General features: G+C 38.6%; 1 protein-coding gene across 1 annotated transcript in view; it reads right to left on the reverse strand.

Annotated features, from left to right (window-relative positions):
* nr3c1 (nuclear receptor subfamily 3, group C, member 1 (glucocorticoid receptor)) overlaps positions 1-13,136 on the reverse strand; it is a 44,771-nt gene extending 31,635 nt beyond the window's left edge. Inside the window, 2 exon segments of the mRNA XM_022672039.2 lie at positions 11,966-13,099; positions 13,101-13,136. Coding sequence (XP_022527760.2) covers positions 11,966-13,099; positions 13,101-13,132 — 1,166 coding nt within the window. The 5' untranslated portion in view covers positions 13,133-13,136.
* Between the last annotated feature and the right edge of the window lie 1,187 nt (positions 13,137-14,323).

Raw genomic sequence — 14,323 nt, forward strand, 5'->3', positions numbered from 1 at the left:
AAAAATTATACCACAGTTAGTTTCGACCCTGCAATGCGATAGCCGTTCTGCGAGTGCCAATATCAGCCGGTAATGCACTGTAACCGAAGCTCTCCGTGTATTACTTCTCCACATACAGGTAACCTAGCAACAATGTAGCGATACAGCGCTTACAAGCCAAACAGTGCAGCTACAAACAGAGCAAAAATTGAACTATTTTAGCTCGCTGGGTTTTTAAAACCAAACAGATCATATTTTCTCGTACTCTTTGACTAAAAACATTTCAATAAACAGTGATAATGGAACTGTTGTATAATCGTAACAATACACTCGAGGTTCGTGCTATAACGTGTAATACTGTGCCTATGACCACAGCACAGCAGTGCCAATGTTACTCGTTTTAGCACAAACCTCAAGTATAAAACATCACTGTATGCTCAAAATCTGATTAAAAAACAAATGTTTACTTTTTATCCAATCAGAACAGGGAGATATGAAGCTGCTGAATTAGCCTCTATGTCAACTACTTAGAAACTAGTAGATAAATTGGTTTGGGATTGATTGAATGGTGACAGTATTCCTCTGTCTAGCTACTGCTGATGGTATGGACACACTGACGTGGTGCTGATTGGAGCTGGATATCTTCTTAAATTGGTGTTCAAGCAGTTGCAGGATGCCCATTTTGTATTATGGATTATTAGAGGAGGAAAAAATCATTATTTCCTACTATGCTGGAAGTCTGCCATTGAGATTCAGTATTAGGGTCTATTTAGCTCATTTCCCTGTAAGCTCTGCTCCTCAGAGTCAGTCAGACTAATGATTCCTTCATTCATGTGGACTTGAACAAAGCTTTGAGTGTCCTACAGAAACCTGCTGTGAACGTCCATTGTTACACTGTTACAGCTCTCGAATATAAAGCATACCAGATGTTTGTTGTGAAGTAGGGCAATCACATGTATGTGTATATATGGTAACAAGAACAGTTTGGCTTAATTTTAATGGTTAAACAAATAATGCAATATAGATAAGTGTGTTTAATGGCCTTGTTTATTGCCCCTCTGTGGCAAGATTCTTGCTTAAAGGCAGTTACATTCAGTTTTTCCAGCTTTTGCAATCTCTGCAGGCATATAAATATATACAATATATATACAAAATATATGACATCTCATAAAGTACCTTAAAACATATCTCCAAATATAGACATTTAATCACTGAATTAAACAAACAACAGCACCCAGACTCATCTGTCTAAAGCACATCTTGGTCTACGCATATTCTTTACACTATACTACACCATTATGCACTATAAGTGTTGGGACATCTGCTTACTCATTATTTCTTCAGATTCATGGGTATTAAAAGAGTTTATCCTGGTCCTGTATCTCTACTGTTTAGGGAAGTCCTTCTACTATACTTAATACAGTAAACACATTCGACTCCACAATACTCTGATCTATCTCTGCTGGAAGGGGATGAAATAATCACTGTTAAAGTCTGTTCACTGCACAGTTTAAACACGGACTTCTATATTATCTGTGGTGGGTTAGACTGCTCAAGAAAGCATGATAAGGTGAGTTTAAACAGGGTTAACCCCTTCATTTACATTACTAACGCTAGTTAAAGTAGCTGTCTGTGTGTTCGATAAATCTGTATTCTGTCCACTCTATTAAAATTATGTTATACAGCTCTGGAAACAAATGAGAGACCACCTACAATTTTTCAAAGAGTTTCTTTGACTTTACCTCTGAAATATAATCAAGTGGAAAACGGATGATCACAATCCATCAAACCAAGCTGAACTGCTTCAATTTTTGCACCAGGAGTGGCATAAAGTTATCCAAAAGCAGTGTGTAAGACTGGTGGAGGAGAACATGCTACAAAGCATGAAAACTGTGAATAAAAACCAGGGTTATTCCTCCAAATATTGATTTCTGACACTTTAAAACTAACTTTATGAACATGAACTTGTTTTCTTTGCATTATTTGTGGTCTGAAAGCTTTGCATCTTTTTTGTTATTCCAGCCATTTCTCATTTTCTGCAAATAAATGCTCCAAATGACAATATTTATATTTGGAATTTGGGAGAAATGTTGTCCGTAGTTTATACAATAAAACAGCAATGTTCATTTTACTCAAAACATAAACCTATAAATAGCACAATCAGAGAAACTGACTCAGAAACTAAAGTGGTCTCTTATTTTTTTCCAGAACTGTTTATATGTAACAGTATATATGTATTTATGTTAATATTTACATCTCAAATGAAGACACATAAGAATCCTAGAATTTCCTGAAAATAACATCCAGCCTGTGTAAATATATTCTATAATAAACTTATATCTATATCTATGTCAAACTTTTAAAATGTAATGCACAATGGGCCCTAACCTTTAAACAGTCAAATGTGCAGTAAAACATGCATTTGATCAGGAGCCTCACCGGTAGGAATTAAAAAGAAAAAAATACACAGAAAAAAAAATTGTGACTAATCGACTCATCGAAAAAATAATCATCAAGATTAGTCGACTACTAAATTAGTCATTATTTGCACGGTTCTGAAATGCTTGTGACAAAAGATAGTCTGAAGCAATAAAATAAACTAAAGAGTCAAAAATAAAAATTTGTATTTTCCTTCGGACCGCAACAATAGTTTTAAATATGTTAAATTGACATAAAGACAAAAGTTTTTCGTGTGGTGATCTAACTGTTTTCCAAATCTGTCTGCACTTGGTGTACTGTACGCATGAGATGAGAACTTGGCGGAAGCTTTCTTTCTTTTCTGCCAACCTACATTTTAACTAGCCCAAAGATCTTCATTTGGGAACTGGTTAGACTGTGTTAAAAATATATCTGTGGGCGTGTGCTTGGCAGAGGAGTGAGCGAGGTGGGGAAAAACGAGAGAGAGAGAGAGAGAGAGAGACACACAAACATATATATACACACACACACAAATACACACAGTGAAGAGAGAGAGGGGGAAGGGGGAAAAAAAAAGAAAACAAACTACTTATTCACATCTGTGTGAGAAGTTCGGGCAGGCCCTGGCCATACTGAGTCACATATTCGTATGAGAACCTCATCCAGTAAAGTGAGGGAGGGAGCAATTATTTAGCTGGAGCCAGTCTACACACGACCTGCGTCTGACTTAAACACCCCGCCAGACAAAAACAATACCTACCAACAATCACATTCTCTCACACACACTCATGCACACACTCACACACATGTAAAACCAGTCCAGCTCTGATCGGGGTGTGTTGCGTGAGAGCAGAAGTGGCATCCGTGACCCAGCGCCAACCTTATTACCACAGATCGTGCACACGTGATAGAGGCAGCTCTAACCGCAGACCAGAGCAACGTTAAATGTCACGCAGGTCGAGATGCGCCGACAAAAACACACATCTAAAGCCTGACTCCCACTCGGAACCTGCGCACCACAAAGGCCAGATAATCAAGCCCACATGAAAACTGAAGATGAGACCTCTCTTCTGTTTCACCATCTGTCGCTGCTGGCTGTGAGCCACCACCTAACTATGGCCACCCCCCCAAAAACTCTACCAGCTACTCTGGTAGCTAGTACTCGTGTGACGCACTTTCATTCAGGGTGATCTAAAATTTGCCCAGCACCATCTGTAGTAGAAGAGACGAGAGCACAAACGGCAGAGGCTTATAGTTACTGTGATTTTTCTTTGCATATGATAAAATTATGTAATTAAGTGCAATTAAACAGTTATATAGCTAATAAAGACATAAGTTCTGAGATTTACATCTAATACATCTAATAAACTAAAAAAAAAATAGGGCAAAAATGTATGCACATCAATAACTTGCCTTCACAAGGTTCTCGTACCATTGTAAAAGTCAAATTTAATACTTTTAAGACCTTATTAAGACCATAATAAAATGTAATCTTCATTTCTTTAGTTCTCTCCTCGGTATAGTTAATTAACTTTCTGCTGACTTTAGTATGTTAGCTAACTCGCTGCTAATGTTAGCCAGCCCTCTGCTAATCTTAGTTCTATCCCTGGTAATGTTTGCAAGCTCATTTAAGCTAGCTAAAGTTAGAATGTTAGTTAGCTTGCTGCTAACATTACTATGTAAGCTAACTCACCACTAAAGTTAGCTTGCTTTCCGCTAACCTTAGTTATATCCCTGGTAACGTTAGCAAGCTTGTTTAAGCTAGCTAAAGTTAGAATGTTAACTCACCACTAATGTTAGCTAGCTTTCTGCTAACCTTAGTTCTATCCCTAGTAATATTAGCAAGCTCATTTAAGCTAGCTAAAGTAAGAATGTTAGTTAGCCTGCTGCTAACATGAGTATGTTAGCTAATCCGCCGTTAATGTTAGCTAGCTTTCCGCTAACCTTAGTTCTATCCCTAGTAATATTAGCAAGCTCATTTAAGCTAGCTAAAGTAAGAATGTTAGTTAGCCTGCTGCTAACATGAGTATGTTAGCTAATCCGCCGTTAATGTTAGCTAGCTTTCCGCTAACCTTAGTTCTATCCCTGGTAATGTTAGCAAGCTCATTTAAACTAGCTAAAGTAAGAATGTTAGTTAGCCTGCTGCTAACATTAGTATGTTAGCTAACTGGCTGCTAATGTTAGCCAGCTCCCTGCTAACCTTAGTTCTATCCCTGGTAACGTTAGCAAGCTCATTCAAGCTAGCTAAAGTTAAAATGTTAGTTAGCTTGCTGCTAACATTAGTATGTTAGCTAACTCACTGCTAATGTTAGCTAGCTTTCCGCTAACCTTAGTTTTATCCCTGGTAACCTTCGCTAGCTTGCTGCTAAAGTTAGTATGTTGGCTAGCTCTCTGCTAACCTTAGTTCTCTACCCGGATTAAATGTTTGTGATGGGCCACTGGGTTTTCCCACCGGCATTAAATGCACATTCTGAAAATGTAATACCTACAGCAAATTTACAGTAAATTTAAGACAATTTAAGATCTTAATTACCTATATTTTAATTTAAGACATTTTAAGACTTTTTAAAGACCCGCGGGAATCCTGTTTTAGATTCAATTCATAATAAAATAAAATGCAGCTCTGAGACTGCCACTTTTGACACAATTCACATTTATGCTTACCGCATTTATCATAATGCACAACTCTGCTACACCAACAACTTGTGCCAAAAATATGCAAGTAGTAAATAAATGCTTTAATAAATGCTTTAATATGCTTTAATAATCAGTTATAATTTTTTGGTGAGAATGTGTAACTGCACCAAGCATGCTAAAAAGTACTTTTAATACATGCACTGTTTTAAAGTGAATGAATCTGGCTGCACTCTCATTTATCTTGCCAGCTCCCGTCAGTTCTAATTATGCATTTCTTTGATTTAATGATCCATGTATGAACAGACGAAGACTGACATTTGCCATTCTGATATCTCCGTGTTCACAGAAGCTATTGTATTAGTGCCATTAGCAAGACTACCGTCGCTTTTCCTCAAGAAAAGCTGTTGTTGCTCGAAATAAAATGTCTCAGGACCTACCAGACACTCTGTTTTTAGAATGAATATATATTTGGCTTTGCAGAAATTAGAGCACACTAGAATCACACTGACGGCATTTATTATAATAGTTTGCCCTCTTCCCATTCAGGAACGCTACTACTTTTAATGTATAAGAAACAATCTTATGGACTGCTTCTTTAAACAGCAAAATGAGGCAAATATAAAGATTGTGCTGCTTTCTGTTCAATTAATTTCTCAATAAAATACATACAAACACAATTGTTAGCACACCTAACTCCAAACTTCAACACATAAAGTGCATTACAATATTATGGCATGTGAAATCATTAACTACAAACATTCAGACAGAAACTGTTTTTTTTCTGTTTTAATATTGAGTGAAACTTTTATCATAAATCACAATTAAACCATTTAAAATGATTTTAATGTGTGTAAAAGTCAAGTAAGTCATCATGAGTAAATTGGGAAGGGGTGTAAAATTTGATTACACTAAATATGATTAAACTAATAGAATTAGAGCCATTGGCTTGCAATGGAAAAGTATTTTAAATGAATCACATTTCTGCATGTTAGCAATAAAAATAAACATATTAAAAGTATTGCTTCAGGCAGCACAGCTGGGCTGTTTAAGAGCAGCCCGATATTTGGAAATAGTTTTATAGACATGAATGCTTAATTTAGGCAGCCTTACGTGAGATTCTGTGTTATTACTTTTTTTTGTACCGTATTTTTCGGACTATAAGGCGCACTTAAAAACTTTTAATTTTCACAAAAATTGACAGTGCGTCTTATAATACGGTGCGCCTTTTGTATGGATTTTACTCGTCAGGTTGTAAGGAGCAGTAAACACACACTCCGTGCAGCGTTATAGAGAGTTTCAGTGCTATACAGAGTCCAGAGCCGTGCAGCTCCGAGGCTGGAGCAGCAATAGCATTAGCTAGATGCTAACCGCTAAGCTAGCTAGCTTATTCACTGTTCAGAGATCAGTATTATCTAAATTTTACTCGTCAGGTTGTAAGGAGCAGTAAACACACACTCCGTGCAGCGTTATACAGAGTTTCAGTGCTATACAGAGTCCAGAGCCGTGCAGCTCCGAGGCTGGAGCAGCAAATAGCATTAGCTAGCTTATTCACTGTTCAGAGACCAGTATTATCTAAATTTTACCCGTCAGGTGTAAGGAGCAGTAAACACACTCCGTGCAGAGCCGTGCCGCTCCGAGGCTGGAGCAGCAATAGCATTAGCTAGATGCTAACCGCTTAGCTAGCTAGCTTTTTCACTGTTCAGAGATCAGTATTTTCTAAATTTAGCACTTTTAATACTGCTGGAGCAGTATTATTAGAGTTAGATGCTAATCGCTAAGCGTTCACCGTTCAGAGGTGAGTTATCGGCCTGTAAGTCTGTGCTGCTTTGCCTGGCTAGCATTAGCTAGATGCTAAGCGCTAACTCTCTCAGAGGTGAGTTTTATCAGCCTGTAATCTGCTTGTTTACCGTGTTAAAACAAGCTACGGGGGACGAATCGCTAGCTAATATCTCACTGTCTTACCAGAACACGCAGGATTACTCAGTGTTACGCTGTCGTTTAAGTTTGGGTTAACTTTACTAGTTTAGGTGACTAGCTAGCGTGCTAGCGGATAGCTATGCTAACGCTGGTGCAGCAAGCCTTAGTGGACATCTGGAAATCTAAGCTTACTGTAAATAAACTGAAGCACGTTACTCACCCAAATAAACAGTTTTCAGGAGAGGAATCTGTGTAGATTAATATCCAGCACTCGTTTGACTTTGAAAGAGCTAACGTTAGATTTGTATACTGAGACGCTCCACCGGCAAGCGACCACCCCCGGTGGGGGAAGGGAAACATGGCGCCACCCCTGTTCACTTTGATATAGGCACCCTTTCTAGTGTCACTTAACGCGCCTTATAATGCGATGCGCCCTATGTATGGAAAAATAGCAGAAAATAGGCGTTCTTTGATAGTGCGTCTTATAATACGGTGCGCCTTATAGTCCGAAAAATACGGTAATTCACTTTTACTTCACTGCAGTAAATACAAATCACACTTTGAGTGCCTCCTAATGAACAGTTGTACACATGTTCTTGTTGGCAAGGTTACAAGACAGATACAGAAACAGCATCTGAAGGGAAAAAAGCATGTGGGCTGAGACAGCAGAGTAATATTAAAGGGTCTTACATGGGGGTTTGCCATATCGTACTGTACACAATAATATCACCAACATTTTTCAATACCCTGAAATATCATACCACATCACCCACCCCTAATTATCACATTTAGGTACTACAGGGTACTACTTTCTTCTGTTTTAATTTTTCATTATAAATCTAGTAGAGACAGATTATAAGATTATATCTGTCTATTATTATTTATTTTGCTTTAATCCTGGATATATGGAGATATTTGGAGTTCATTATTAGAATCATGACATTCTGGATCATTGACTTCAGTTATATATCTGATAAAATTCTTGTATTTTTTTATATCTCAGTTTGGGGTGTGCATATCATATTGTATGAAACAATAAAATAGAATTTTCATTTTGTAGCAGTAGTGTATTCTTAAAATATTTTTTTTATTCAATGTTTTGTCACATCGCCAAGAAAATCGTTATCGAAAATACCATAAAATATTGTGATATTATTTTAGGGCCATATCGCCCACCCCTAGTCTTAAACTAATATGATTGTGCAGCTCCAGCAAAGTAACAAAGTTGACAATGAGAGAGATACAATTCTTCCTATTACAGTCAGTGGAGCATCAGAATATTAAAGTGGTGTTGAAGCTCTTAGTTTAAAGCCAAATGGAAGGTTTTTTTCCACTACAGTCAGCCCTGGCACGCTCTTCTGCACGTATGGTAGACTGAATCACACTGAGAGAGGCAGCAGAGTTGGCTTTAAGGATTCAAATCAATGTTTTTCCTACATTTCAGTTTGCACTGGTTCAATGAACTGGATGGATATTACAATACTGACAACCCTGCTGGTTGTCTGGCTGACTTATGATATTGTGAGAAAAATGAAATAGTGACTCAATGTCTCACATAAATACTGTATGCTATTGCACAACACCCAAACAAAAGCCCAAACCACAGCTGTAGGATGATGCTGCTGAATACAGCAACAGTGGCATGACCTGGTCCAGAGCCTGGGCCACACAGTATCTCACACTCTGCAGTTTCAGACGCTCCTAAATGCTAGACTTCCTTCAGATCTCAACCACAAAAGCTTCGGGGTTCCCCAGCCAAGGACTGTGTGCTGTAGTCTTTGCCACTATCAAGTGGGCGTCGAACAAATGCCCACGCTGCAGCTTTCCACACAATGCAGTCAAAAAACACATGATGGTTTTGCAGAGCTGTCTGTCTGTGTGAAGGTTTTGTTGCCAGATCGAAATGCCGAAATGCAAGATTAAACAGGACTTGACCCCTTTTGACTCCTGAACAAGTTTTGTGGGGTCATTAACAAAATGGCCAGTGTTTTTTCCTACTCATTTCCTCATTGGCACAGTTACAGCTCTCCTGGTCTCCTTCCTGGTCTGCAGTCTCACAGGCCGGCTTTCATGTTTATTTTTGGTGAGATGCAGAAGAGGGCGTGTCACAAACGGCCTGTTCACTAGACTGGAGGCAACACAGATACTTCCCTGTTTGAGACATAAATACTATTTCAATAAGATCCAGAGAAAACAATGAATTCAGTGATGGGAGCCCTCTTTTTCCAATCAGAGAAGATTGTACATTAGTGTAGAAGTGTGGAAGTGAGACTTGAGAGAAGCAGATGAGGCCATTCGGAATTGTTTTGTTGAGACTAAATGATTCAGCCAGGCATCAGTTATATAACTGTTACTCATCCAAAGGAGCTGCTGTTTATTGCTTTTTAAAACTCCTAAACTCTTAAACAAACCTGCTTAATCACTGCACCAAACAGATTATTGCAATTAACTCATATATACAGCTCTGGAAAAAAAAATTAAGAGACCACTTCAGTTTCTGAATCAGTTTCTCTGATTTTACTATTTATAGGTATATGCTTGAGTAAAATGAACATTGTTGTTTTATTCTATAAACTACAAATAACATTTCTCCCAAATTTCAAGTAAAAATATTGTCATTTAGAGCATTTATTTGCAGAAAATGAGAAATGCCTGAAGTAACAAAAAAGATGCAGAGCCTTCAGACCTCAAATAATGCAAAGAAAACAAGTTCATATTCATAAAGTTTTAAGAGTTCAGAAATCAATATTTTGTGGAATAACCCTGTTTTTAAATGCATCTTGGCATGCTCTCCTGCACCAGTCTTTCACACTGCTTTTGGATAACTTTGTCCTTTCTGGTGCACAAATTCAAGCAGTTCAGCTTGGTTTGATGGTTTGTTTTCATCAATTTAAATCAAAGAAACTCATAATTTTTAAGTGGTCTCTTTTTTTTAAAAGCTGTATATAAATATATAAAGGTGCGGCAAATGGTTCTTAGGGCAACAGCAGAGACATATAATAGAATCTTATTATGGTTAGTCTTTTAGCTATTATAGCGGCCCACCATAGCATGATCATGATCACAATAATCCTTAACACAACAACATAATCTGAGAAGTCAATAGCTGTTGTGTTTTTCCTATGCTCCTACAATTGAATTATTTAATTAGGCATAATCATACAGTTACTTATCTAATAAGCCATATAATAGGGCTGGAGAATATAAACTATTCTTTATTTTTATTATACTAATATAAAATTTTATATCACAATATATTTTATAATTTCAGTTGATACATTATAAATCTGAGCTTGATCTGCTGCCAGAGCCAGAGAGAGCACAATTAGCCTTGCTCTCTCTGGGTGGGTTGCTGCACTTTCCTCCGAGCGCACTGTGATGCTACTCTACAATCATCAGCAGCAGTTTAAAAAGAGGTGGTGGATGACTTCACATGTAACAGAGGAGGCATGTGCTACAATTCACCCTCCTGGTGTTGGGGCATCACTAGTGATAGGGGGAGTCCTAATGAGTAGGTTGGGTAAGTGGCCTTGTAAATATGGGAGAAAATGGAATGAAAATTAGAAACAAATTTAGAAAAATAATTCTGAGCTTGATATGAACAATTTAAAAGCAAGATAAAAGAAACCAAGTCTACAAACTTATATTTTCCAAAATATTTACCAATTCATGTAATGTGTCCTTTAATGAACAGTGAGTCACTGACAGTTGCTGTAAATAATATATATTAAAATACCAGATATGTACTTATTTTTTTCTACTGCAACACATACTAATACTCAATTATTTATTAATACATATAATGAATAGTTATATAAAAATGAATAAATATTTAACATAAACTGATTCAAATGTAAGGACACTGCTGTACAACCCATTCATTTTGATTCAAATTATTTGTTCAAAAGCATTAAATGGTAAGTAATGTCCTGTAATATAAAGGTTCTTAATTAAAAGGTTCTAAAAACTCACTGAAACAAATATCAGAGTTTTCGCAGTGCTTTATAGTATAGGTGGCTGCCTTGATAACAAATAGCTTGACTACATCCCCAAAAGAAGGGGCATCTATTGGTTAAATATGTTACTGTACCATTTTACAAACAAGAAATGGTGAATCACTGCAATAGATTGATATTAGGCAGATATAATCAAAGAAGTCTCTGGTCAATGAATCATAGAAAATTAGCCCACATCATCTCTTATATGAAACAAGCTGTAGCATGTCCTGTATCAGTAGTTTGCTTTAAATGTCACTGCAAGTCCTGCGATGTGATTATTACACATGCACAATTGCAATGCCGGTGTGAAAACGAAACAACTAGACAGAAATCCTGTCTAGTCGTAATATGAAGAATCTTTATTTTTAGGTTTGTCAGTATGATCATGGCTTTTCCCAGCAGTTTAATGGTGACCAATATTCAATCTCAATTTGCAGGTAGCAGTCTGTACTGTACCAGGTGATGAGTGATGTCCCTGTAGACTACAATGAGCGTGAGCGAGAGCAATGATTGTGCCAGGGCAAACAGGACAGCTGCTGTTTGAGGAGAACGAGTCAGACTGTCTGGCCGTCAATGGCATAAATAACAGCATCTCAACCTAGATTATAGCCACATGAAAGCGATCGTGGCTCAAGGCGTAGGAGTGAAATTTGGAAAGTGATGGGCCCGAGGGCTGATATGGTTAACGCAGTTGGCAGTGGCGAGTTCGCATCGGGGCCTGGGTTTTGTCTGCTGCATGACCTATTATTTCCTGGCTGTGCGTGTGGAGGAAATGCACTGCGTTTTTCATTTGTCTACCATCTACCACAGATGCCATCACATGTCTGCATTAGTTAGGTGCGTGAGTGGGCGTGTGTATGACTGATCTTTTGAATCTTGCTGAAATAAACACAAGCAAGGACTAAGCTAAAGATTTCTCGACTAGATTGGTGCTACTCTGGCGTCCCCAAACTGGGCAAACAAGTCTATTAACTTTGTGATAATCTGTGAGTTCATGTATCTTGGTTTTATCTTACCTGGCATAGCTGGTTGTAAAGCTCTGGTTGCTGGCGAAGCCATCCCCAGGCCTTTGCTGTATCCCAAGACTCCTTCCCCAGCCATCCCCAACAAGGGGCTGTGGGGTATAAACATTAAAAATGGGCTTCTGATCTTTCTGCTGGATGCTGATGGTGCTGGTGGCGGCAGGACTTCCGAAGCGGTAGCTCTGCCCACTGGAGGTGCTGACGCCACAGATGGAGATCGATGGGGCAGTAAGAGGGCTCGACAGTTCGTTCCCCGCCATTTGACAGAAGCTCCGTCCACCGGTGTTCTCCTGCTTGATCACTCCTTGAGTGCAGAGCTGGAGCACTGGATCCTTCTCCACCTTCACCACAAGGGGAGCGCTGGCGGTAGTCAGACCGGTAGAAGCACAGCTGGTTGCACTGTTACTCCCGACGTTGTTGCTGCTGATGTTGTTGCTGCTGTTGCTAGTGCCATTGATGTCACTCACCGAAGCTGCAGGCTTCAAGTCCCTTTCTGGGCCAATGACTCCCAGTAGAGAGTCCTCACCCAATGGGGGGAAATCTTCATCTACCACATAGAAATCTGGTGATGTTTCAATCTCAAAATCATTCAGAAGGTCCAGGGTGTTCTCGCTGAATAATTTCGGAGTACTCGAGTCCATGTCTTTTCCGATAGGCCCGAACGGATCTGGCTCCACATCTATATCCCCTTTGCCCATGGGTGAGAAGTCCTCATGTTTCAGTGTGAAGAGGCTGGGATCCACTCCTCCGATTAAAGAGTCCACAGACGGAGAGGAGCTGCTGAGATCTGCAATGCTGGCCTCCAGCCGTGACAAGCTGTCCCCCACACCGCAGTAGCCCAGCGACGACTGCTGCTGGAAGGCCTGCTGGGCTCTCGGGTCCCTCCCGACTGTTTTCATGTCCAGATCTTCCATATAGAGGTCCAGTGTGGCCGGTGTGGTGAGCTCCTCCGGAGTGGGGGAGCTGCTGAGTCCATTTGGGAGGTCCCCAGTCACAGGCTGCATCAAGGGGCTGGGTGGAGGAACTAGAGAAGTGGAGGCGATAGACATAGTGCTGCGTGTTCCGTTTTGTAAAACTCCCTCAGCTGGGCCGTCGCTGTAATTCAGGGTGATTAGACGCTCATCTCTCTTCATGACGCTCCTTTAGACCTCCTTTGTCCATCTCTTGATGCTGTAGTGAAAGAAAAAAAAATATGCCAATATTTTTCAAGTCAGTTACTGAATATTTGGACTAAACTTGCTGTATAACACAGCTATTACATTGTTTTTAACCATTTCTTTACATATTTGCTTTTTGTCAAGCAACCATCATAAATATTCACATTACTTCTTTATTTCAGGTCAGAATTTGTTCTTTAACCTAAAGCTACTTAACTGCATGGTTAAGAATAATTAGCTCTTAAAACCACAATAATTATAAGGAAAAGGACTGAGTAGCATCATTAACAATAGCATCAAATAATTGTTTTGTGTGGCAGTGAGTTTGCTTAACTATATTTATTTTAAAGCTCTTCTCAAGGCAAACTAATATTTACAAATGCCACTCAGTACCTGGTCTGGTTAAACCGTTTATTCAGATGAGCTGCTGGTAATTTGGAATACACCTATACAAATGCTTGGGGGCTGAGAGATGAAATCTCTAACCAAAATTTGCTCATTAAAATATCAGTAAAGAAACAGTAGAGAAATAGCAGTAAAGCAAATATTTTTATTTTATTTCTAACTATGTAATTATGTGATTATTCCAAAGTTATAGACAAATATTCATATATATATATATATATATATATATATATATTGTAGTGGATCTCAATGCTGCTCCTGGAGTAGCACTGCCCCACAAAATATAGAGTTTCTCCTAATTCCAACACACCTGAAGAACTAATTGAAAAGTCCATGCTGAGACAAGCTGGGTGTGCTACAGTAAAAAACTCTGAAACAAGCAGGGAAGTGGGACCCCAGGACCAGGACTGAGAAACACATACGTGTCAAAACAGTATGTCTACAGCTGTGACCTGTACATAACTAATGTAACACTCCAATCATTATAAAGTGAAAAGGTCAATGCATTAAAATAATAAATGTTTTTAATAATTTTGTTCACATCAAATAGTGCCAAACATCAATAATATCCATAATCTGAGAGAAGATGATCTTTCTCTGGTGCTTTGGGTGTAATGTCCCTGCTCTGCACTTCTGTGTGCTTTCCCTCCTCTAACCAGACTTTACCTGCCTAGCAGATCCTGAGCTTGATTAATTAGCAAAAAAATAACTAAATCAAATAGCAACAAATGTCTATTTTGTATAATATGTTGTCCTAAATGACTGCAATAAACAATATTTTGGTAATTTC

This window comes from Astyanax mexicanus, chromosome 2 (assembly GCF_023375975.1).
Source record: "Astyanax mexicanus isolate ESR-SI-001 chromosome 2, AstMex3_surface, whole genome shotgun sequence".
Lineage (NCBI taxonomy): Eukaryota > Metazoa > Chordata > Actinopteri > Characiformes > Acestrorhamphidae > Astyanax > Astyanax mexicanus.